The sequence below is a fragment of the Ovis canadensis genome, chromosome 11, assembly GCF_042477335.2.
Source record: "Ovis canadensis isolate MfBH-ARS-UI-01 breed Bighorn chromosome 11, ARS-UI_OviCan_v2, whole genome shotgun sequence".
NCBI classification, from domain to species: Eukaryota; Metazoa; Chordata; class Mammalia; order Artiodactyla; family Bovidae; genus Ovis; species Ovis canadensis.
Window position 1 is genome coordinate 14,676,219 of NC_091255.1, and position 26,276 is coordinate 14,702,494.

Consider the following 26,276-nt stretch of genomic DNA (forward strand, 5'->3'; position numbering starts at 1 on the left):
CAAAGCAGGAAGCATAACCATCGCAGACTTTAGACAATACTACAAAGCCACAGTAGTCAAATCCATATGGTATTGGCACAAAACCAGACATATGAATCAATGGCACAGAATAGAGAGTCCAACAATGCACCAACATACTTATGGACAATTAATCTTTGATAAGTGAAGCAAGGACATACAATTGGTAAGGAACAAGTGGTGCTGGGAAAGTTGGACAGCCATATGTGAATCAATGCAGTAGGTACATACCCTCACACCATACACAAAAATAAACTCAAAATGGCTTAAAAATTTAAATATGAGATAAGATACCATATGACTCCTAGAAGAGGCAAAAAATTTCTGACATGTCATACCAATGTGTTCTTAGGTCAGTTTCCCAAGGCAATGGAAATATCAGTAAAAATAAACAAATGGGACCTAATTAGACATGAGTTTTGCACAGCAAAGGAAACCATAAACAAAACAAAAAGACAGCCTATGGACTGTGAGAAAATATTTGTAAATGATATGACTAACAAGGCTTAATTTAACATCTCCTACAATTCAATAACAAGAAAATACAACCCAATAGAAAAATGAGCAGAAGACCTTCTTCAAAGAAGATACACAGATGGCCAACAGGCATTTGAAAAGATGGTCATCATCACTAATTATTCAGTTCAGTTCAGTTCAGTTGCTCAGTTGTGTCCGACTCTTTGTAACCCCATGAATCGCAGCATGCCAGGCCTCCCTGTGCATCACCAACTCCCGGAGTTCACCCAAACTCATGTGCCTTGAGTCGGTGATGCCATCCAGCCATCTCATCCTCTGTCGTCCGCTTCTCCTTCTGCCCCTCATCCCTCCTAGCAACAGGGTCTTTTCCAATGAGTCAACTCTTCTCATGAAGTGGCCAAAGTATTGGAGTTTCAGCCTCAGCATCAGTCCTTCCAATGATACTAATTATTAGAGAACTGCAAATCCAAACAAGGTCCCACCTCACAGTAATCAGAAAGGCTATCATTAAAAATCTACAAATAATGACTGATCGAGAGGGTGTGGATAAGAAGGAACCTCTTACACTGTTGCTGGCAATGAAATAATGCTGCCATTTTCAGCAATTTGAATGGAGCTAGAAATTACCCTACTAAGTGAAAATGTCAGAAAGAGAAAGACAAATGCCATATGATATCACTTATATGTTAAATCCATAGTATGAAACAAATGAACATATTTATGAACAAAAACAGACTAAAAGAAATGTAGAACAGACTTGTGGTTGCCAAGAGGGAGAGGAAGGATTCGGGAGTGAAGGATTGGGAGTTTAGGATTAGCAGATGCAGTCTATTGTATACATGATGGATAAACAACAAAGTTCTACTGTAAAGCTCAGGGAACTATATTCAATGTCTTGTGATAAATCACAATGGAAAAGAATATATGTATATATTATAACTGAGTCACTTTGTTGTACAGCAGATATTAACACAACACTGTAAATCAACTGTTTCAATAAAATATTTTGAAAAAAGGAGAAATATGTCAAATATTGCAATTAGGTGTTTGTGAACTATAGAGTTGCATGCCATTTTAACTTTGTTATTTTGGGCATTTTATAATTTTTCTTAATGATTATGAATTATTTTATAATTATAAAAATTCACTTTATTTTTTCAATGACAGAATGAAAATATTATTGTGTTTGCTGAATTTCTCTTTTAAAAGAAATGATGGTTTAAAAAAGTGCATTGATTCAAATTTGAGTGAGGCTGCTAAGTGCCTGATAAAAACATTTTGCTGATAGACTAGGAAAGGAGTCATTAAGCATTTGGTTTCTTCAGTGTTCTGGCATTTTTCAGTCCTACCATGAAGGGAATGTTTAAAGGAAGTTGTCATAATAGTTCATTCTTGGGTATTGACATAAATCACAACATTCTATTTTTCTCTTATTAGAGGGCTTTCTGTTTCCTTTTCTGTGATATTACAGGACTGAAGTCACTAAGAGCTAAAATTATCAACACATTTAGGAGGAAAGGGAAACACTCCTAGAGGAATGAGTTTGCCTTAATTCACTCAAATAATCAAAGCTAACTCATGTGCAGTTGGGAAGATAATAATCTCTATACATAATTATTCCCTTTGCTCACTGTGTGTAGAAAATGGGGCCACACTATTCCTGAAGAGCAGCTAATTGTCTCTGTCTCAAAGCTGATTAAAGTGTGTGTGAGTGTAGATGTGTGTTGTCTATAAACTCTCACTGTCTTCCCATCCTTGAGAGGGAGGGGAGAGGGAGGAAGAGAAGGAGATATTTTTACCTTGACCTGCCCTTACTGCCAACAAAGGTCTTCTAGTCAAGGCTATGGTTTTTCCAGTGGTCATGTGAGAGTTGGACTGTGAAGAAAGCTGAGCGCTGAAGAACTGATGCTTTTGAACTGTGGCATTGGAGAAGACTCTTGAGAGTCCCTTGGACTGCAAGGAGATCCAACCAGTCCATTCTAAAGGAGATCAGTCCTGGGTATTCTTTGTAAGGACTGATGTTAAAGCTGAAACTCCAGTACTTTGGCCACCTCATGTGAAGAGTTGACTCATTGGAAAAGACTCTGATGCTGGGAGGGATTGGGAGCAGGAGAATAAGTGGACCCCGGAGGATGAGATGGCTGGATGGCATCACCGACTCAATGGACATGAGTCTGAGTGAACTCCGGGAGTTGGTGATGGACAGGGGGGCCTGGCATTCTGTGATTCACGGGGTCGCAAAAAGTCGGACACTACTGAGCAACTGAACTGAACTGAACTGCCCTTCTTTGGGGCATCCATGGCACAGCATGTAAGGGGGTCAGACCTACCAGATTGTCATTTGCTGGTTGGAAGTACTTGATATAAAGCCATTTACTTTTAAAGCTGACACTTCCTTATGAATTCAGTTACAGGTTTTCTTTCCATTTTCTGCCAGGTACTTTCACATACGTCTGAGATTCCCAAACTGGGAATTATTGTTATGCCACCTGAGTCAGGAGACCCTTGAAGCCTCAGAATCTCTAGAGAGATTTCCATGTTTACCCCTTGACTTCACAGAAGTCCCTGGGACAGTGTTTGAGAACATGGGTTCATTCATGTTTGATTAGCCAGTAACATTGCATTAGCAACTGGAAGTATGAGTCCATCTAAAAGGTTCACTTTGTTTGTTTAGTTTATTAGCTTTTGCACTGAAATTAATTAAATCATTGCTGCTGCTGCTGCTGCTAAGTCGCTTCAGTCGTGTCCGACTCTGTGCGACCCCATAGACGGCAGCCACCAGGCTCCCCGTCCCTGGGATTCTCCAGGCAAGAACACTGGAGTGGGTTGCCATTTCCTTCTCCAATGAATGAAAGTGAAAGTGAGGTTGCTCAGTCGTGTCCGACTCTTTGCGACCCCATGAACTGCAGCCCACCATGGGCTCCTCCGCCCAGGGAATTTTCCAGACAGGATTACTGGAGTGGGTTGCCATTGCCTTCTCCAAATTAAGTCATTAGTTTAACCTTAACAATATAGTCTTTAGTCAAGCTGAAGGTCAGGAATTCTTAGCTGCCATTGTACAGAGACTGGAGTGTATCCACTCTAGCCCACATCCTCACAGAACATGGCTTAACATGAAAACAAGGAATATCTTTTGTACTTAGGAATCTAGAAATGGCCCTTTTCTGATTAAAAGGGACTAGTATGGTTTGAAGTTGGTATTTCTTCCCCCCTTTCATTCTTTTCTACAAATGTGTTGCTTATAGAAAAAAGGAAGCACTTGGTTAAAAATTCTGTGTTGGAATTGGTAAAACAATATTTTGAATTTCATTATTCTCTGTGGTTATCTAAAGTAGTTTGAAGCCTGGATGCTAGCTGCCTATATGATACCTCCACATGGATATTTAGTAAGCATTTCAAGCTCAACATTCTCACAGTAAAGGTCTTGGTTACCCCACAGCCATCAGATCACCACCTCCGCAAGTTGTAGCTATCTCAGAAAAGGGATCTCCTGTCTACCTGGTTGTTTAAGCAAATGTTATAAGATTTTTTTAAAATTCTTGCTCTTTCTGTCCCCAGAGCCAGTCTGTCAGCAATTCCTGTTGACATTACTTCAAAATGTATCCCTAAATCACTAACTTCTCCCCATCATTTCTGCTACCTCTTTTTCCAATCACCAACATCTCTTCTCTGGATCATTGTCCTGGTCTTCTAATCCATCTTTTTGCCCCCTTATGATCTATTTTAAGGCAGCAAGAACCATGTTTTAAAAAATTATTTCCTTGTTTTAATTAATTCTTTGTTTTCCATAGCAATTTGAATAATATCTCTTATGCCTTTACCTGGTTCACAAAGCCCTTTGGACCCAGCCCCCACTGCTTCTCTTTCTGTCTCCCATCACAGTTCTCGGGACCCTGTGACTTTTTGTTCTTTGAGGAAGACAATCAATCAACCTGAGGGCCCTTTCCTAACCAGGAATGCGCTTTCCTAATCTTCCCATAGCTGGTTCCTTCTACTATTTAGAAAAATTCTTCTGATTAGTCCAACATAGAGACATTTCCCGGACGTCAGACAGTATAAGATGAACCACCAGCCCACCAAAACTAGACACCATTTATCACATAGCTCTCTTTTATCCTATTTACATTACCCTGGTAGCTGTTACCACCAGTGGCAAAGGTGATGAGAGCAGAATCCTCACATGCTTTTTCAGCATTGCATCACCAAGTCTACAGAGGAGGTGCTCAGGAATGACGTTGCAAGAACAACAATTTTTAATGTGCTGTGTAATGGCAACTTGAGAATCAATAGGCTATTTCTGTCTGCTCTCATTTTATAGCTGACTGGACTTCATGAGTACAAGGTCTCTGGTATTGTGAGATCTCCACCAGATCTACTTGCAGATGTCTATATGGACTTAGACTATAGAAAACAGTGGGACCAGTATGTCCAAGGTGAGTCACACCTGATCTAAAAAAAACTATTAGAAAGTAGAATCTATTCCTATTTACTCTAGCCAGTAGAATGCAATAGGTTTAGTTATATTATGTTATATATGCAATAAATTTAGTTATATTATGTTTCATTTAAAATTTTGGCTTAAATATCTGAAGTGCTGGGCTTAAATGTGATATTTTGCCCTTCCTGCAAGATTGTTGTCATCTCGTATATATACACCTGAATATCCAGGTATACGTACCTGGTAATATATACCTGGATATTCATGAAAGGTATTTTGGAAGAGGTCATGTTTGAACTTTGCTTTAGAAGTGGAATCAAAGTTTTATAAATGGCAAGAATGTATGCGTATGGGGAAGAGAGAGGTGAGGGGGTGAGTGGAATAAGGACATTTGGCCCAAATAACAGCATTAGTAAAATGAGAAAGACCTGAAACAACATGAAATGTTAAAAAAGGAAGACAACTATGAGCAGTTTTGTGTTCTTGCATAGTTGTGGTAGCAGAATTGGAATTAGCCCCAAGGGCCTAGGCTGGCCACCTGGCTACACTTCTTAGATTTTTCCTATAAGTGATGGAGAGTTATAGAGGGAGTAGATAAGGTATCTTTCTCCCACTTAGAGTGAGCAATGGCCTCTGTCATCTCAGTCACTGTGAAATAGATACACAGCTAGCTGAGGGGCACAGAAATCCTGACAGACCCTTGCTGTGGTCAAGAATTTTGTTTGAAAGTAAGAAAAGTTAACAAATGGCAGTGTAAGGAAAGGAAAGTTTACTGTTTCATGGCATTGAAAATCCATGAGTATCTGGCCTCCAGGACAGCTGTATTCAGTACTTCATTTCTCCAGTTTGACTGTTTTCTTTCATGTTGACCACAATCTCAGGCAGATTCTTGTGTCTTGGCAGAAATACCACCAGAAGATGTAGGCTTGCATTCTAACCACGTACACAACCACAGGAGGACAGGAACATTCCTACTTATGGCATCCAGATTCCCAGGATTGGCATCTATTGCCTCAGCATGGATCATGTGCTTATTTCCTGGGGATATTTGCCATGGTTTGGGGTCATTTAATGTTACCAAATACCCTTACTATTTAGGGTTCACTGTGATGCCCACTAATTCAAGGGAGAAGTCACACATTCTCTGTTCATCTTCCTAGCAGTCGTGGTTCAGTCATGTGCTGTAGACGCTGGCAGAGCCTCTGATGTGTGGTACTTGGCATTAAGAGTCTGCACTATGGAGTAGGGTCCAGAGGCTGCAGTAGCTTGACTTCTCTGGAGCAATCCTGAGGTTCCTAATCTAACTCTATTCCTCCTAGATCTTCTCTGGGCTTCCTGAGAGCCTTTACAAAACCACTTTTGGGCCTAAACTTGCTAGAGTGGCAAGCCAAGACTATCCACACATGCCTTCCCTAAACTAATTGCTGTGATCATGTTTGACTCATTTTCCCAGCCCTGAAATTAACACTGAGTGTCTTGCTTAAATCACATTGAGGAGAAGGAGGGAAGGGCAATGATCTGAAGGAGAAAGAGATTCTGGTGCAAGAAGGGGAGAGTCATAGCAGAACAGGCAAAAGCAACGGATGTCCCCTCCTTCCCTTCCTTTCAAGGGCATTTTCAGCCTCTTGTAGTAATGGACTGATAAGTTCTTTACTCCATAGTCTGCTTCTAATAGGTTGTATTTCTTTCAGAAGCTGAATTGAAACACATTTCTGCTGTCAGCACCTCCTCAAGGGGCTCTCTTGGCTCTTTCAGCAGTCTTAGCTTGACTCCTCTATACGTTTAGTTAGAAGCTTCCCACACAGCTTGAGGGCAGAGGCTGTGCACTTCATAGTATCCCTTTTCTATCCTCCTCCTTGAGCTGATGTTATTTGCATACAATAGCATGGTGGACGTTATGCAGATTTGCTTCCTATCTCTGTAGTATAAAGCAAAATGGGAGCGAGTCAAGTAGCATAGTGTTAGCATAGTTAAGCTCCTTCCTGTTTAGGAAGAACACTAACCTCTCCAAAACTTTCATTAAATAACTGTAAACACTAAACTGCACTGCTGGGTCCCAGGATACTTGTAATATGTCAATAAATTTAAGGTGAGGAGTCAAGTCACAACAGCAGAACTATTGGTATTGCAGTGCCGTCCAATGGTTACCATGATTTAATAACTTGAAATTTTATTTTTTGGAAGCCTATTTTTATTATCACATTCTACCTTAGAATGTGTGTAGCTTCCAATGAATGAATTTTGTTGGATTCATTTATTTCAAATGTGTTTTTAAGTCTCGTAAACACTATTCCTGGGCAATAAGCTTTCAGTGATAATGACTTTTCCTGGAAGTCAGTGCCTTCTGAGTTAGTGGTTTATCATCCTCTACAAGATTGTCATATCAAAACTTTTTGTTAATTGAAGCCAAAGAGACTTCCAGATTGAATAACGTCATTTGATTTTTTTTGTTGTTGTTAGAACTCCGTGAAATAAAAGTCGATGGAGAAGAAGCAGTCTATTGGCAAATGAAGTACCCTTTTCCCATGTCTAACAGAGATGTATCCTTTGCAAAAGGGAAATGTTAGTCCCTCAGTCACGTCCAACTCTTTGCAACCCCATGAACTGTAGCCTGCCATTCTCTTCTGTCTGTGGAATTCTCCAAGCGAGAATAGTGGAGTAAGTAGCCATTCTCTTTTCCAGGGGATCTTCTGGTTCTAGGGATTGGACTACAATTGCAGGCAGATTCTTTATCATCTGCACTACTAGGGAAGCCCATCCTGGTGTAACATTGATCAGCTTTCTTAGTGTTTCTGTGCCTCGTGGCTATCACCCAATGGTGGCATGGCCAGGAGTTGTGGACAACACTGTCTTTTACTCTTGTGCAAGCAGCTGCTAAAGCTGTTGCTTCCTGTGTAGCTTTCAGAGACCTCAGGGTGTGACTTCTTGGCCTGACTATATGTAGCATCAGTAATTGTGGGCAGCAGCTCACACTTTCCTGAGAATGTTTCTAGGAAATGTTTTTGTGTCAGAGTTGAGGACCTGAAAAAACTTTTCATAAAGAGTATTCAATACACTCCCTCAGGCTACAGAGGAGGAAGTGGGGACCCAGAGAGTTAAGGTGACAGAGGCGCACAGACAGGTGGTGAGCCGCTGACTTGGGGCTGCAATCAGTTCAGCTCAGTTCGGTCGCTCAGTCATGTCTGACTCTTTGTGACCCCACGGACTGCAGCACCAGGCCTCCCTGTCCATCACCAACTCCCGCAGTCCAGCCAAACCCATGTCCATCGAGTCGGTGATGCCATCCAACCATCTCATTCTCTGTCGTCCCCTTCTCCTCTTGCCCCCAATCCCTCTCAGCATCAGGGTCTTTCCAAATGAGTCAGCTCTTCGCATCAGGTGGCCAAAGTACTGGAGTTTCAGCTTCAACATCAGTCCTTCCAATGAACACCCAGGACTGATCTCCTTTAAGATGGACTGTCTCCTTGCAGTCCAAGGGACTCTCAAGAGGCTTCTCCAACACCACAGTTCAAAAGCATCAGTTCTTCGGCACTCAGCTTTCATTATACTCCAACTCTCACATCCATACATGACCACTGGAAAAACCATTGCCTTGAATAGATGAACGTTTGTTGGCAATGTAATGTCTCTGCTTTTTAATACACTGTCTAGGTTGGCCATAACTTTCCTTCCAAGGAGTAAGCATCTTTTGATTTCATGGCTGCCATCACCATCTGCAGTGATTTTAGAGCCCCCCAAAATAAAGTCAGCCACTGTTTCCACTGTTTCCCCATCTGTTTACCATGAAGTGATGGGATCAGATGCCATGATCTTCTTTTTCTGAATGTTGAGCTTTAAATCAACTTTTCCACTCTCTTCTTTCACTTTCATCAAGAGGCTGTTTAGTTCCTCTTCACTTTCTGCCATAAGGGTGGTGTCATCTGCATATCTGAGGTTATTGATATTTCTCTTGACAATCTTGATTCCAGCTTGTGCTTCTTCCAGCCCAGCATTTCTCATGATGTACTCTGAAGTGAAGTGAAGTTGCTCAGTCGTGTCCAACTCTTTGTGACCCTGTGGACTGTAGCCCGCCAGGCTCCTCTGTCATGGGATTCTCCAGGCAAGAATACTGGAGTGGGTTGCCATTTCCTTCTCCAGGGGATTTTCCCAACCCAGGGATCGAACCCAGGTCTCCTGCATTGCAGGCAGACACTTTATCCTCTGAGCCACCAGGGAAGTTAAATAAGCAGGGTGATAATATACAGCCTTGACGTACTCCTTTTCCTATTTGGAACCAGTCTGTTGTTCCATGTACAGTTCTAACTGTTGCTTCCTGACCTGCATACAGGTTTCTCAAGAGGTAGGTCAGATGGTCTGGTATTCCCACCTCTTTCAGAATTTTCCACAGTTTATTGTGATCCACACAGTCAAAGGCTTTGGCATAGTCAATAAAGCAGAAATAGATGTTTTTCTGGAACTCTCTTGCTTTTTCCATGATCCAGTGGATGTTGGCAATTTGATCTCTGGTTCCTCTGCCTTTGCTAAAACCAGCTTGAATATCTGGAAGTTCACTATTCACGTACTGCTGATGCCTGGCTTGGAGAATTTTAAGCCTTACTTTATTAGCATGTGAGATGAGTGCAACTGTGTGGTAGTTTGAGCATTCTTTGGCATTGCCTTTCTTTGGGATTGGAATAAAAACTGACCTTTTCCAGTCCTGTGGCCACTGCTGTGTTTTCCAAATTTGCTGGCATATTGAGTACAGCACATTCACAGCATCATCTTTCAGGATTTGAAATAGCTCAACTGGAATTCCATCACCTCCGTTAGCTTTGTTTGTAGTGATGCTTCCCTCAATGCATGCTCTCAAATGGGAACACCAGGTAGGAGGAGCCATGGTTTTGCAGTGTAGGTAGGACAGGAAGTGAAGTAACAGTATAAGGGAGCAAACACCAAGTGGAGGAACAGAATCATGTCCCTTTGCTTCTGACTCGTATGAGATGCTGGACTTGATGTTGTGCCTTGACTGGTGGTGTAGTGTGTCTATGTGCGGCAGCGGCGAGACCTGAACTTTGAAGGGCGGAAGGTCCACGTGATCCTGGCCCAGAGCATCTCTGTGCCATGGTTTTCAGAGAAGTCGGGCATGATCCGGGTGAAGCAGTACAAGCAGAGCCTGGCAATCCAGAGCTATGACTCTTGGAGGAGTGAAGGTAAATACTGGCCATAAGTTGGTGCACCTGCCTGGGCCACCCATGTGAAGGCCACACTGATTGCAGGCCTATCAAATGCAGGATGCTTTTTTGGTGAGGTCAGCGACTGAGAATGGGTGCAAAAGAATCAAATGAGACTCAGTTCACCCCAGAAGTGTAGCTACAATGCAAGGTGGATGTTTAAATCTGATTAGTCCATTCTTTACTGACTCCATTGTCCAGATGAAATCAAAACATCCAAGTGAACCAGAAGGTTTAGAAACTCACTTCAGGAAGGTCCTGTGTATGCACAGCCTGGACAGGGGTGGGCAGGAGAGCTGGTAAGACCACCTCTGGGGAAGCAGCTCCTCCTCAGCAAAAACCCAGGGACTCAGAACCTGTCTGCCTTGAGTTCCAGCCTCAGGAAAGAGGCTGTGAGGGGTCAATGCAGCCATCTAATGGACTGGAATGGATGTGACCTTGAGGCAGCAGTAAATTCTGAACTTAGTTCTGACATGTGTTAAATCTGCCACCTTTACATGTCACTTTACACATTTTATCATTTATAAACTGGTGTACAATTTTATCAACTTTTTATAATTGAGATAGTTAATGAGAGAAATAATTAAATGGGAGATATATCCCATTTAGATATAGATAATAAGCATCAGTTAATAGCACTAGTCATGCCTTTAATAAAAAGCAGCAGAATGTGCCTGGGCTGTTTTCCTAAATGTATATATGTAAGTCTCCCATAAGAGAAAGCAGAGGCAAGAGTTTACTTGAATTCAGTGCTACTTCCCTCCTTAATTTCTGGACTGAATATAAGCCTGGATATTTCCAGGGGTTTGGCTCTATTTTTCCTTCTTGTAAATTGTGCTTTCTTTCCCTCTCTAGTTTTCATGTATTACTTCAATAACCCAGGTGGCCAAATTCCGTTCTGGATCCTTAACAATTTCACCAAGGTAAGATCCCAGGAGGCAGCAGGGGAGGTGTGTTTGGCAGATGTTAACTTGGCCTGTGGTGCCGTCGGTCTGGAGAGATGCGCTATCTCGGGCCTCAGGAAGCTTGTTTGACTGACTCCGGTTAGGACTGGAGTTGCAACCCCCAGGACAGCAGCCGGGACAAAAGGCATAGAGTCTTTACCTGGAATGGCAGCCCTCCCTGCTTGCCCACCAAGAGCTCATCAGGATCACTCTCTGGAACCTCCAGACAATAGCCTGCTCCTTGTAGGAACAATGGTGCCTGCGGGCCCTGTATTTGCTTATGGAGGCGTTAGGCCAAGCTGACTTGGGAGGCAGTGAGGCATGTCCAAGCCTGGGAAAACTTCCAGCTTTGTTCTTGTTTTCTTTTTCTGTTGAGGAGCGGGTGCCTCAGTTGACCCGGATCACTAGAGACTGCCTAGGACCTGGAATTATGCCTGCCATTCATTCTGCTTTGTAAGGTCCTACTTACTGACTGGAGGGATCACCAGTTCCCTGGGGGAATGAAAAAGCACATAGGCTTTGAATCAAGCACAAGATATTTTGAATCCTGACCTTGTTTCTGACTCTGCAATCTAGGCAAGCCATCAGTTTCTCCCCTCCAAAAAATAGAAATCCCCACTCTATAGAGAAGGATGAAATAAAACAACATTTGGGAAGATTGAAATGATCAATGCTAACTGAAGGATCACATATCCTGCTTCATCCCCCTGCCCACCCCCATCCTTACCATTTTCTAATTCTGTAAAGCAAGTCCTTTCTCTCACTTTTTTGGGAGAGTCCCCCAACCCAAGCAAATCCCACCTCCTATCTTCCTTTTTCTTTCAAAATATGATATCTCAGAAATATCTGAGCTTTTTATTAGCAAAAGTAAAATACACGGGGTCTTACAACAGTGGCCACCTTGCCTTACCAGTGCCTTGTGTCTTAACTTGTGTCATCATCTGTGGCCACATTCTGTGGAAATCTACTTGGGGGCCCTATTGTCACATTTATTATTCCAAAAGCCATCTTTGTTATCTTTGCCATTTCCTGAAGAATCGAGAGTGAGCACTGTGAGGACATAGAAGTGACAGTTTTCTTTCCTTTGCAGAGTGAAATTCCTGGCTTCCTCAGAGACTTGGAGAATGCCTGTCTGAAGTACCACAGAGCCGAAGAGAGAGATTTGTGAGCCTTGTGTCCTTGGAGTGATGTCCATAGAATGATGTCTGCAGGTGCCGCAAGCGCTGACACTCAGCCTCCCTCTCTCTTTTCCATCCTCAGAGGCCCACACACTCTCCATCACCTTGTCCTCAAGTGTGTTTGCCTGAGACCCACTTCCTTTCCCGCTATCCCCACCTGGGACCCACTGCCTTCTTTCACTGTTGAATGTGGGTGATGTTAGGGAAACCTTTGATTGTTTATTTTTAAAAAAGGGGAGTCCTCTAGGGAGCACAGTCATTTCATTATGCCATTCTAGGGTGTTGTGTGTGGAGGATTGATACCACCACCTCGTGGTGACTGATTCCAGTGAGCCAGCTCCTTCCCACACCTGAGTCATTGCAACTCAAGAGGATGATCTCCTGTTGCAGTTGCTTTGCCTTCAGAACTGACTCTCAGTGTGCCAAGACCAGAAGACGTATGTCCGTTGGCCTTATGCTTTGCTGATTTGAGATAATAATCCACTAAACCTCTCCCCATTCCTACTTGGGGAAAATCATGAGCTGTATTGATTTCAAAGCATTTTGAAACAGCCCTGACTATGCCTATAGTGTGAGACAGTTTTTGTCTCATCATCCATGCCTAGATTTTTCTCTTTCCCACATGCCACTGGGGAAGGCTGCCTGTACCTCTCTAGTTCCATGTTTTACTGGACAATGAGGCATTAAGATAACTCTGGTGGTTAGCATTAGCCAACTTGCTCTGCACACAGCATTGAGATTAATTTTTTTATGTGTAATTTCCTTCTATAACATTTGGACATGTTGAAAGTGTTCACAGCCAGGGAAATATGACTTAGTGGTGTGGTTGACTCTACACCTTTTTTCTTCAGGAATTCTAAATTATCTGCCTCTCCCACCAACAGAAGACTTCCCTTTTCCTACTTTTCTTTTGAATTTCGGAAGGAAAGCTATTCTGTGGACAAAGGCACAGCCTTATAATCTCAGGGAAAAATTTTAATCACTTTGTGTGATGATACCAAATCTTGATTACTGGACATACAAATTCAGGATGTAATTCCAGAAGCATGGGATTTATTAAAATGGGATAACTCAGACTGTGTCTTTTCTCTCTGGAAAAGGAGGTGTGTTGACTATCAAATAAATACACAGGGACTTATACTTGTCTTGTCTACAGTCTCTTTTCTGCCTTATTCCCTATGAATGAGACTGTTAGGTCTCTTTGGTTTGCAAGTGAAATCCAACCTAACTCATGGACTTGAACATAAAAAAGAATTTTAGGCTCACTTACATGCAAAGTCAGGTGTAGAGTGGCTTCAGGTAGTGGTTGATACAGGTACTTGACAGAAATCTGCTCTGTTCTTTGAGGTTTCTTTGATTTGGGGCCAGGTTTGGTGGCAGGATCACTGCTAATAGAAAATGAAAGACCTGCATCTTCCCGGGTTCACAACGAGTCAAAAAAAAAAAAATTTTCTTTCAGTAGATCCTGAACCATTCCATGATTCCCTTTAAACCATGCACCAATCCCTGTCCTGGTGATTAGTCATGTGAATAGAATTCTGCAAATAAGTGAATACTTCAGAAACGTATCATTAAAATAGCACTATCAGTAATGTAGGATGTAGGGCTTATCTTGTGGCTCAGATGGTAAATAATTTGCCTACAATGCAGGAGACGCGAGTTCAATCCCTGGGTTGGGTAGATCTCCTGGAGAAGGGAATGGCTCAGTATTCTTCCCAGGAGAATTCCACGGACAGAGGAGCTGCAATTTAATTTTAGGTAAAGCAAATCTGAATGTCTCATGTAATAGAGGTCAAGTTGACTGTTTATATATAAAGTCATTGAAATACAAGCACTAGGATTATAGTCTTTCAGCAGAGAATCTATGTGAAATGGTATCATGCAAACTAACCGTGTTTGATAATCTGCTAAGAACACAGAATACTAAGAATGCTGAGTTTCTACATGTGAAAGTGAAAGTGTATGTGAAAGCATTAGTCGACAACTCTTTGTGACCCCATGGACTGTAGCCTGCCAGTCTCCTCTGTTCATGGAATTCTCAAGGCAAAAATACTAGAGTGGGTAGCCATTCCCTACTCCAGGGGATCTTCCCAATGCGGGAAGATTTCATGCACTGCAGGCAGATTCTCCACCAAGTTTCTAGGTAAGGCAGCTTTAAAAATCACTGTTTGCTATAATTAGCAGAGTTAAAAACCCTTTGGCATTCAAGTTTACTAAATTGGAGAAGATAGTACCAAATAGTGGGAAGCATAGAACCCCTGACCAAACAGTAAATGCCAGAGGACCAAAAAACTTGGAACTGGCACTTTGGAGTTTGAGCTAGATTTTTACAATGTGACTCGCTGCAGGGGCTGAATGTATCATTTGGAATTTAATGTTATAATTATGTTCTCATTCTTCTAACTCTTTGTTTCACCTATTTCATCTGTCCCTCTGAGTAGATAATAAGATCTTTGTGGGTACAAACTCTTCTTTCTCTTAGATTACTGACCCCTAAGTGAGTATATCCTAGGCACACAAATGGTATCTAATGAGGGACTTTAATGATCTGAAGGAGACTGACCACACACACCCAGAAGGCAAAACATATCTAGATACAGAGGTTAGATTTGATTACATGAAATGCCATTTTAATATCTAATAATCTAATTCAAGGCAATTTTTCCCACATCATCATTTTAGGGGTTCTTGATTCCTCAGGATCTCTAGGGTCTTTCTTTGAAAGTGCTCCAGTCCTTTGCTTATAATGGGGTGACTTTTCTGACGTGGCTATAGGTTATACTTCAATGTTACAAAATTCTTACTGTCTAGACAGTCCAGCTGAGATTAGTCAGGATTTCAGGATTTTGATGACTAAAGTAGCAACTACTCTCAGTGCTAATTTTTTCCCACAGTCTAATTATTCATACTGCATAACAGTTTAAAGTTAATGACGACCTTGGAACTGAGGAATTCCAGTTGACTATCACTTCATGAAAATGTTGCTATGTTACATTGAGCATGCTGGCCTGGCTCCTGGCTGAGATTCCTCACCAAGGATCCCTACCTCGAGGGCCTGCTCTTCAAAACTCCTTCTTATCAGCTGGGTTTGAAAGAGAGAAAGCAGGAAGAGCCCATTCAATCCTCACGTTTCTGGTGGTACCACCCAGTTGGCTCAGAGAATTATCTTGAAATGCTTTGAGATCTGTATTCACTTCACAGGTATTTCTCAATGGTCTGGCATCCATCTGTCCAGGGGACAGCATGGTAGCTCCTTGGATAAAAAGGGGCTTGGGGTCCATTCTCAAGGAGCTTATGATCTAGTGAGGAAGACACAGTGGAGAAGCTGTTGAAAGATGACAAATTGTGAGAAAGGGCAAATAAAGTGGGTTAGAGTCTAAACCTGGGACCTGGGGCACTAACCAAATCTGAGGGGTTGCAGAGAACATGTTGGAGTTGCCTGGATAAAGTTTGGAAAAGAAGACTCTTCCACATGGAAGGAACCATTTCCATAAAATTCCTTAAGCAGAAGAGCCAGTCATGTTGCAGGAACTTCCAAAGGATCTGAACAATGAGAGTGGAGGAAGACATCGCTCACATGTGGCTGAAGAAGGAGGCAGTGAAGCTATAGATCATGAGAGCTACGGCAAGGATTTTGGACTTTCTAGCCAGAATGTGAGTGAAGTTTGAAGAATTTAAGGCTGAGCAGTGACCCAATAAAGCATAGTCATTCCTAACACCAGCTCACTTCCCCCCATGGTTCTCCACCATCTCCAGCGTCCCTCCAGCACTGTCATGGAGGTGCTCTGCAAGAGGCTGTAAGCCTTGCCACTCTGAATCACTCCCACTGTGAGACAGCACTCTCAGTAGTCCACATCCAAACCTAATTTCTAAGGTAGAGCATCAGGCTCTGAAACTTAATTGGAGAAAAAGGGAACATCCATGCACATCGCCCTGATGCACCTGGCCCATGCTGCTGTCAACATGCCTTCCAATATGAGTGCACCATGCACCCCGTGAGAGCAGAGTCAGTGCAGGAGCCAGAAGTGGTGGTGAAAAAAGGAAGTCAGGCAACATGTAAGCAGGGCTACCTTCACCAAAGTTCAATTTTGTACACAACTCTCCAACTACAAGGAAGAATAATTTTCTTTTTTTTGAGAATATGAACACACTTTGTCTGATTAGGTTCTAAGAGTTTAGAACCACAAAAATGGGAGGATTTCAGAAAAGCTGTTTGTACTGCTAATCTAGGTCTATGGGGTTTTGTGTGTCTGCTTGGATACATATAATGTATGTTCCATTTCCTCAGATAAAATAATGGAGCAACAACTAGGCAGCATGTTATGAGTGAGTTTGCAAGTTCTCTACCTGATGTGCCAGGTTAAGTGCTAGGCAGTGGAGTTCACAAAGTTTGATTAATTCTTCTGGTAGAGAATGAGCAGGCTACAGAGAACATGCACACAGTTTACAGTAATGAGAAACTGTGATCACCACCATACAGAAGGAAAGCATGATATTTTGGGATTATGTGGTTCAGTTCAGTTCAGTTCAGTCGCTCAGTCGTGTCTGACTCTTTGCGACCCCATGAATTGCAGCACACCAGGCCTCCCTGTCCATCACCATCTCCCGGAGTTCACTCAGACTCACGTCCATCGAGTCAGTGATACCATCCAGCCATCTCATCCTCTGTCATCCCCTTCTCCTCCTGCCCCCAATCCCTCCCAGCATCAGAGTCTTTCCCAATGAGTCAACTCTTCGCATGAGGTGTCCAAATTACTGGAGTTTCACCTTGAGCATCATTCCTTCCAAAGAAATCCCAGGGCTGATCTCCTTCAGAATGGACTGGTTGGATCTCCTTGCAGTCCAAGGGACCCTCAAGAGTCTTCTCCAACACCACAGTTTCAAAAGCATCAATTCTTCGGTGCTCAGCCTTCTTCAGTCTCACATCCATACATGACCACAGGGAAAACCATAGCCTTGACTAGATGGACCTTAGTCGGCAAAGTAATGTCTCTGCTTTTCAATATACCATCTAGGTTGGTCATAACTTTTCTTCCAAGGAGTAAGTGTCTTTTAATTTCATGGCTGCAATCACCATCTGCAGTGATTTTGGAGCCCCCAAAAAATAAAGTCTGACACTGTTTCCACAGTTTCCCCATCTATTTCTCATGAAGTGATGGGACCAGATGCCATGATCTTCAGTTCCTGAATGTTGAGCTTTAAGCCAACTTTTTCGCTCTCCTCTTTCTCTTTCATCAAGAGGCTTTCTAGCTCCTCTTCACTTTCTGCCATTAAGGGTGGTGTCATCTGCCTATCTGAGGTTATTGATATTTCTCCCGGCAATCTTGATTCCAGCTTGTGTTTCTTCCAGTCCAGTGTTTCTCATGATGTACTCTGCATAGAAGTTAAATAAGCAGGGTGACAATATACAGCCTTGACGTACTCCTTTTTCTATTTGGAACCAGTCTGTTGTTTCACGTCCAGTTCGAACTGTTGCTTCCTGACCTGCATACAGATGTCTCAAGAGGCAGGTCAGGTGTTCTGGTATTCCCATCTGTTTCAGAATTTTCCACAGTTTATTGTGATCCACACAGTCAAAGGCTTTGGCATAGTTAATAAGCAGAAATAGATGTTTTTCTGGAACTCTCTTGCTTTTTCCATGATCCAGCAGATGTTGGCAATTTGATCTCTGGTTCCTCTGCCTTTTCAAAAACCAGCTTGAACATCAGGGAGTTCACGGTTCACGTATTGCTGAAGCCTGGGTTGGAGAATTTTGAGCATTACTTTACTAGCATGTGAGATGAGTGCAATTGTGCTGTAGTTTGAACATTCTTTGGCATTGCCTTTCTTTGGGATTTGAATGAAAACTGACCTTTTCCAGTCCTGTGGCCACTGCTGAGCTTTCCAAATTCGCTGGCATATTGAGTGCAGCACTTTCACAGCATCGTCTTTCAGGATTTGAAACACCTCAACTGGAATTCCATCACCTCCACTAGCTTTGTTTGTAGTGATGCTTTCTAAGGCCCACTTGACTTCAGATTCCAAGACATCTGGCTCTTGATTAGTGATCACATCATCATGATTATCTGGGTCATGAAGATCTTGTTTGTACAGTTCTTCTGTATATTCTTGCCACCTCTTCTTAATATCTTCTGCTTCTGTTAGGTCCATACCATTTCTGTCCTTTATCAAGCCCATCTAGTATACATTATTTTTTTTCTCTTTCTGACTTACTTCCCTCTGTGTAATAGTCTCTAGATTCATCCACCTCATTAGGACTGACTCAAATGTGTTCCTTTTTATAACTGCATAGTATTCTATTGTATATATGTACCATAGTTTCTTTATCCATTCATCTGTCAATGGATATCTAGGTTGCTTCTAGGGGCCCCCAAGTGGGAGGAAATAGACTGCAAGTGTCAGAAGGTTTTTCCTCTTTCTCTGTACAAAATTTAAAGGAGGTTTCTTTTAAAATTCTGTGTTGTCATGACAATACCTGTTTCCACCTGAACTTAACTTTTCTCAAACCTTGAGCTAATGTTTTTCTTAAGTTAGTTAATGATCTATGTATTTACCTTAGGCTCAGTCCTGGCTATTGTAAATAGAGCTGCAATAAACATTGGAGGGATGTTCAAGTGGGAGGGGACATGCATAAAGCTATGGCTGATTCATGTTGATGTTTGGGAGAAACCAACACAATATTGTAAAGCAATTTTTTTTAAATTAAAAATAAATAAATTTAAAAATTATTGCCTGTGGTTGCTTCATGTGAAATGTCAAACTCTTTCTCAATGTTAGAACTTAACTGTTATTGAGAAATTTTTAAAAAAGTCCTTAATAAAATTACATTTGCTTATAAAGAAAAGAAAAATTGCTTACCATATGACAACATTTTTGTAAGTAAATTAAATATAAATAAGAGCTTCTGAGTAAACTCCTTAGGAATAATTACATTTTAGGAATACCTAGTTAGAAATAATCTCTCAAACCAACAAGGACTTCCTATATGGTAGAGGGAACTATACTCCATATCTTTCCATATAAGCTACTATGGAAGCATATGAATCAATTAGCTGTATACCTGAACTAGCACAACATTGTAAATCAACTCCACTTATATAGAAAATTAATAAACAATCTCTCCAGATTTTAGGCACTTGAAATTAAGAATTGTGATCAATTAAGTTAAATGATGAAAGTTCATTAAATGGGTCATTTCCAAATAAGACAAATACCAAAACATTAATTACTGAACACTAGCTTCCTTTTGCAAAAAATTAAAGGTATTTAGGGTGATTTAAAAATATGTTTGGTGCCACACTGAGATATTTTCTATGATAAAGCACATATTAAAAAAAAATACTGGTTTTATGTTTGCCAATCTACAGAATGCTAATGCAAAAAGTTCATAATTGCTTACTTCTTAGTTTTCACTTGTAATTAAGGTTTACAGAATTGAGGATTTGAATTTAAATATGAAATTAAAGTTGCTAGAAGTAATAATGGAAACATTTCAGTATACAATAGCAAAGTAGGATGTGTGTTTTCAGTAAAATAAATAAAAAGATAGAAGTGGAACTGCATTATGTTAAAAAAAAGAAAGAAAGTAATTTTGTCTTAGAGCTGGTTGTTCAGATTGGAAAAAATAAAAAAAGACAAACTAACGTGGATACAGAAATTTATGGAAGATTTGAGAGAAACAACCCTGAGATCAGAGTTTTGTGCATGGAAATGATTGGCTTAGAATAAATTTAATTGAGTAAATTTTAAAAGTAAGTTTGTATAAAAGCAGAATTTGTTTTTTTCTCTGCTGAGGACAGTTTTCTTAAAATACTGATCTCCTCCCTTTAACCAGGAATCTGTTATAACTTCCTTATTTTGACTTTGAAATCTTCGGTTGTCATTTTAGTGAAATGAATAAACACTGATTCACAGTGAACTATGATCCCGTTTTGATATTTTTGATGAAAAATTTCCCAGATCAAATTCTATTGTAGTTCTTTGACCTCTAGCCAAATTTTGGTTACTTCAAAGGACCATTGAAACATCCCAAAGAGAGATATAAACTAACTAGGTTTATTTGGTATGCTAAATTACATGGGAAGTATTGTCAAATAAGTAAAAAATCTTCTTATTGTGTGAATAAATGTTATTAATCTAGAAATTATATGGAATTTCTAAGAATCTGGTATGTCTTGGTAAAATGTTATCAGTCTGGGAACGCATGTACACCCATGGTGGATTTATGTCAATGTATGGCAAAACCAAAAAAAAAAAAATTTATCAGTCATAATTTAAGTCATTATCTTAAAATGTTGTATGTCACAGCTGTAACCAAATTCGTCTGTCAGTTGTGCAGTGAGCAGGTCTTTAACCATGCCTTCTTAAAACTGGTAACAAAAAGGGTTATTTATATAGCACTGTGTGAAATAGTGAATATGGTTATAAATTTATGGTTTCTATCTAAAGTATTACTTACTTTCAATCTTTCTTTTCCAGATAAGTCTTTTATAAAAGTCTTTATAAAAGACTTATAAAAAAGACTTTATAAAAGACTTATCTGGAAAAGACTCTCACCCTCAAACTAATTATGAGTTACAGCAACTTGGTGAATTATAACTTTTAAGCAGAATTGAAATGTTTATCTTTTCTCTTTCCTTGATCCCTCCAGAGACTGGAAACTCGGGTTTACAGAAACTTTTAAAATCAACCAGGTTAGGAAAGCAACCTCCTAACATGTTCAGGAATCTCAAAGTATTTGGGGCCCTTGAAAAGGGAGAGATTGACTCAAATCTGTAGTTAACACAGGTGAAATCTGTGACAAGACTTTGGCATGACTTTCCTGGCTTTAGGAGGCCTTTTAAAAATTCAGTCTGAATTTCCATATAAAAGGTTTTAGCAAAACCTATTTCAAAAGGCCTGTATGTTCTCATGTGTATAAGTCATCAGGCCAAGTTTATTGAAACCAGAGTTATTTTGCAAACAAACTCGTCTTGTTTTGGTAGAAATGAGGGTAATTTTAGGGAGAAAAAGATTATGTTTATGTGGATAGTAAATTCAAGTTGTGTTAATAGAAATCTTTATTTACCAAGAATCACTTCCCACATAGCTCTGCTATTACATTGTTGTAACTTTTAGTCGAATTATTAAAAGGACACTCTAGTTTGTTTCTGAAGTGCCATTCATTAGTATGTCTTTGAATGAAGATCAGATGCCCCATGACCTGCAACCAAAGGATTATTCATGCTGGAAAAGGCATGATTTAAAGGACCATCTCCAACCTGTGTGTATGCGTGAAGTCGCTCAGTCGTGTCCGACTCTTTGCGACCCCATGGACTGTAGCCTACCAGGCTCCTCTGTCCATGGGATTTTCCAAGCAATAGTACTGGAGTGGATTGCCATTTCCTTCTCCAGGGGATCGTCCCGACCCAGGGATCGAACTCAGGTCTCCCGCATTGTAGACAGATGCTTTATTGTCTAAGCCACCAGGGCAAATGGAAGGATTCTTATCAGGTACTCTTCACTAGCTCATGCATATTTCATCTGAAGGAAATTGATGCTTTGATTACTGCTTTCACTTAGAGAGGGACCTTACAATGTACTGGACTATACTCAGGCTACTGATCTCAAAATCACCTTTAACCAATGTTCACACAGAGGGCAAACTACCAGACAGGGTGGTAGGAAGAAGTAGACAGGTGATCTAAGTTGCCAAAGCAGGCCTGCAGACTGATTACTTTGATAATTGCTTGTACTTGCTTATGAAATGAATGTATTTCATGATCTTATATACAGATAAATTTAGTTGAATTATTGAGTTTATGGCCAATTGCTTATTTCCAGTACTTCTAGATTAACTTGAGTGGATTTCTCCACTCAAGGCTGTAAATGGATGACCCTTAGGAAATTATTCTAGAAGGAAGAAGCTATAGTTCTTTTGACATTGATATTACTGGATGAGATTCTCTCATTTGGCCAGTCAATCATAGCTGCTCTGATCATTGTCATAAACATAAAAGATCTTTCCCCTTCTGTTGGAAACAGTTAAACAATAGTAAGTGTGACCTGCTTAATATTAATAGTATGAAGAAATGTGACTGGGTGCTTTATGAACAATGCCAAGATATCATTTCCTTCAAAGATAAGGATTGGTACTGAATACATTAAGTCAGATGAGTTGTGGATATACTGGGTAGCACCTAATGGAAGTTCTTATTTTGAATTCTTACCTATAACCTTACAAATACTACTAACTCTATTACTTATATTCTGCCTATTTCGTACTCTGATAAAATAATGATTAGATGACTTGAAGCAGTTGACAAGACATATAGTTTTATATAAGATCAATAATAGTAATAGTGTAACTTCAAATGTGGGAAGAAGCAACCAGGGGGAGTTGTTTTCTGGACCATGACGCACTAGTAAGACAGGTGGTCCTGAGACTTGGCAGTGGTTGATAGGGCCTAGTCCAGCAATAGCACCCTGAGAGGCCTAAGAATGAAATCTTGGCCTGACCTAGGAACAAGCAATCCTAGCACTCTGACACAAAATAATCATGAAGTGCCTCCTAGGCTATGGTCCAATTTGTGACCATGAGAAGGCACTGCCAATTAAAACTTGGCACTTGCAACCTGTCACTACAAGTAAGATATCAGTAGCCACTGCAGTTGGTGACCTTCGGCACAGCCTGAAAGGAGTTCAGGGTGGAGGTCAGCAATAAGGCACTCTTTTTTACTGAGAAATTCTGGCAGAACAGGCCTTCAGATATCTAGATATTTTCAGAGGAAGATTTCATCAGTCCAATTTCTTTCATCTTCTTCTATCTAGACAATCACTGAAGTCTTTAATAGACACATCTGATCCTCATGACGAATAGCAACATTTTTGTGACTGACAGGAACCTTCTGCCAACATGTGTGCTTGATTGCATGTATCCTCCTTCACTAAAATCACAGACATACTGACCTCCCCTTCCGCAAGCTCTTCAGAGCAGTTCCTCAGAGTGATTTGAATAACTTTCTCCAGGGCTATAGTCCTCATTTTGCTCACCACCCCCCCCCCCCCCGAAAAACTTAACTCACAACTCTCATGCTCTGTATTATTATTATTTTTTTTAACTTTTTTTAAAAATTTTAATATCTTTAATTCTTACATGTGTTCCCAAACATGAACCCCCTCCCACCTCCCTCCCCATAACATCTCTCTGGGTCATCCCCATGCACCAGCCCCAAGCATGCTGCATCCTGCATCAGACATAGGCTAGCGATTCAATTCTTACATGATAGTATACATGTTTCAATGCCATTCTCCCAAATCATCCCACCCTCTCCCTCTCCCTCTGAGTCCAAAGGTCCGTTATACACATCTGTGTCTCTTTCCCTGTCTTGCATACAGGGTCGTCATTGCCATCTTCCTAAATTCCATATATATGTGTTAGTATACTGTATTGGTGTTTTTCTTTCTGGCTTACTTCACTCTGTATAATCGGCTCCAGTTTCATCCATCTCATCAGAACTGATTCAAATGAATTCTTTTTTATGGCTGAGTAATACTCCATTGTGTATATGTACCACAGCTTTCTTATCCATTCATCTGCTGATGGACATCTAGGTTGTTTCCATGTCCTGGCTATTATAAACAGTGCTGCGATGAACATTGGGGTACATGTGTCTCTTTCAATTCTGGTTTCCTCCGTGTGTATGCCCAGCAGTGGGATTGCTGGGTCATAAGGTAGTTCTATTTGCAATTTTTTAAGGAATCTCCATACTGTTCTCCATAGTGGCTGTACTAGTTTGCATTCCCACCAACAGTGTAGGAGGGTTCCCTTTTCTCCACACCCTCTCCAGCATTTATTGCTTGCAGATTTTTGGATCGCAGCCATTCTGACTGGTGTGAAGTGGTACCTCATTGTGGTTTTGATTTGCATTTCTCTAATAATGAGTGATGTTGAGCATCTTTTCATGTGTTTGTTAGCCATCCGTATGTCTTCTTTGGAGAAATGTCTATTTAGTTCTTTGGCCCATTTTTTGATTGGGTCATTTATTTTTCTGGAATTGAGCTGCATAAGTTGCTTGTATATTTTTGAGATTAGTTGTTTGTCAGTTGCTTCATTTGCTATTATTTTCTTCCATTCAGAAGGCTGTCTTTTCACCTTGCTTATATTTTCCTTTGTTGTGCAGAAGCTTTTAATTTTTATTAGATCCCATTTGTTTATTTTTGCTTTTATTTCCAGTATTCTTGGAGGTGGATCATAGAGGATCCTGCTGTGATTTATGTCTGAGAGTGTTTTGCCTATGTTCTCCTCTAGGAGTTTTATAGTTTCTGATCTTACATTTAGATCTTTAATCCATTTTGAGTTTATTTTTGTGTGCGGTGTTAGAAAGTGATCTAGTTTCATTCTTTTACAAGTGGTTGACCAGTTTTCCCAGCACCACTTGTTAAAGAGATTGTCTTTACTCCATTGTATATTCTTGCCTCCTTTGTCAAAGATAAGGTGTCCATATGTGTGTGGATTTATCTCTGGGCTTTCTATTTTGTTCCATTGATCTATATTTGTGTCTTTGTGCCAGTACCATACTGTCTTGATGACTGTGGCTTTGTAGTAGAGCCTGAAGTCAGGCAAGTTGATTCCTCCAGTTCCATTCTTCTTTCTCAAGATTGCTTTGGCTACTCGAGGTTTTTTGTATTTCCATACAAATCTTGAAATTATTTGTTCTAGTTCTGTGAAAAATGTGGCTGGTAGCTTGATAGGGATTGCATTGAATTTGTAAATTGCTTTGGGTAGTATACTCATTTTCACTATATTGATTCTTCCGATCCATGAACATGGTATATTTCTCCATCTATTAGTGTCCTCTTTGATTTCTTTCATCAGTGTTTTATAGTTTTCTATATATAGGTCTTTAGTTTCTTTGGGTAGATATATTCCTAAGTATTTTATTCTTTTCATTGCAATGGTGAATGGAATTGTTTCCTTAATTCCTTTTTCTACTTTCTCATTATTAGTGTATAGGAATGCAAGGGATTTCTGTAAAAATATGGAACGCTTCACGAATTTGAGTGTCATCCTTGCGCAGGGGCCATGCTAATCTTCTCTGTATCGTTCCAATTTTAGTATATGTGCTGCCGAAGCGAGCACTCTGTATTATTTTTTGTCAACACCTTCAGACTAAAAATGTTAAATAAAATGTTCTCATTTTTGATAAGCAACTGTACCACCATCTCTTGTATCCTACATAATTTAAGGCAGTCATTGCTCTAAGGTCTCTTGAAGGTTGGGCCAAAAACAAATCCAAAGTTTTCTGCATCCCTAAGATTCCTCTTTCAATGGAGGATCATTTTGAAAAATAGACATAAAGGAGTATGACAATGTAAGTCATGGTGTGTAGCATTGCGCTCTATCACTAAAAGAAAAGCAAGATTCACCATAAAGCTTTGTGTCCACTTGTCAAATAAAGCTAGTTTTAGTTTAGCTTAATTAAATAAGCATATTTTTAGATTTTTCAGCATTAAATACTTTTATTCTACCTTTGTCTGCTGAAAGTCATATAAGTTCGTATTATCTCTATCGCAGAATCTGTAGCAAGAAAGATAGCAAGCTGGACTTCCCTGGTGGTCCAGTGTTTCAGAATCCTCCTGACAACGCAGGGGCTATGGGTTTTATCCCTGTTCCAGGAAGATTCACCATGCCTCTGTGCAACTGGGCATGTGCACCACAGCTGCTGAAGCCTGTGTGCTCTAGAGTTCATGCCCTGCAACAAAAGCATGTGCGCTTAGTGTCTCAGTCAGGTCCGACTCACTGAGACACTTTGTAGCCCACCAGGCTCCTCTATCCATGGCATTTTACTGGCAAGAATCCTGGAGTGGGTTGCCATTTCTTCCTCCAGGGGATCTTCCAGACCCAGGGACTGAACTCGTATCTTCTGTGTCTGCTGTGTTGCAGGCGGGTTCTTTATCCACCCAGCCATCAGGGAAACCCATAGCAAGATAAGCCACAGCAATAAGAAGCCCATGTGAACTGCAAATGAAG

At 40.6% G+C, this 26,276-nt stretch overlaps 1 protein-coding gene and 1 non-coding gene across 2 annotated transcripts in view; one reads left to right on the forward strand and one right to left on the reverse strand.

Moving 5' to 3' along the window:
* The window catches only part of LOC138447133 (phosphatidylcholine transfer protein-like), a 35,608-nt gene extending 22,203 nt beyond the window's left edge, over positions 1-13,405 (forward strand). Inside the window, exons 2-6 of the mRNA XM_069602530.1 lie at positions 4,814-4,928; positions 7,394-7,473; positions 9,951-10,122; positions 10,999-11,066; positions 12,178-13,405. Coding sequence (XP_069458631.1) covers positions 4,814-4,928; positions 7,394-7,473; positions 9,951-10,122; positions 10,999-11,066; positions 12,178-12,255 — 513 coding nt within the window. The 3' untranslated portion in view covers positions 12,256-13,405. The remainder of the gene's footprint in view (positions 1-4,813; positions 4,929-7,393; positions 7,474-9,950; positions 10,123-10,998; positions 11,067-12,177) is intronic.
* An 11,873-nt stretch (positions 13,406-25,278) lies between these two features.
* On the reverse strand, positions 25,279-25,385 carry LOC138415627 (U6 spliceosomal RNA). The gene has a single exon (XR_011247371.1). It is a non-coding gene; the product is annotated as a U6 spliceosomal RNA (small nuclear RNA).
* Positions 25,386-26,276: the final 891 nt, after the last annotated feature.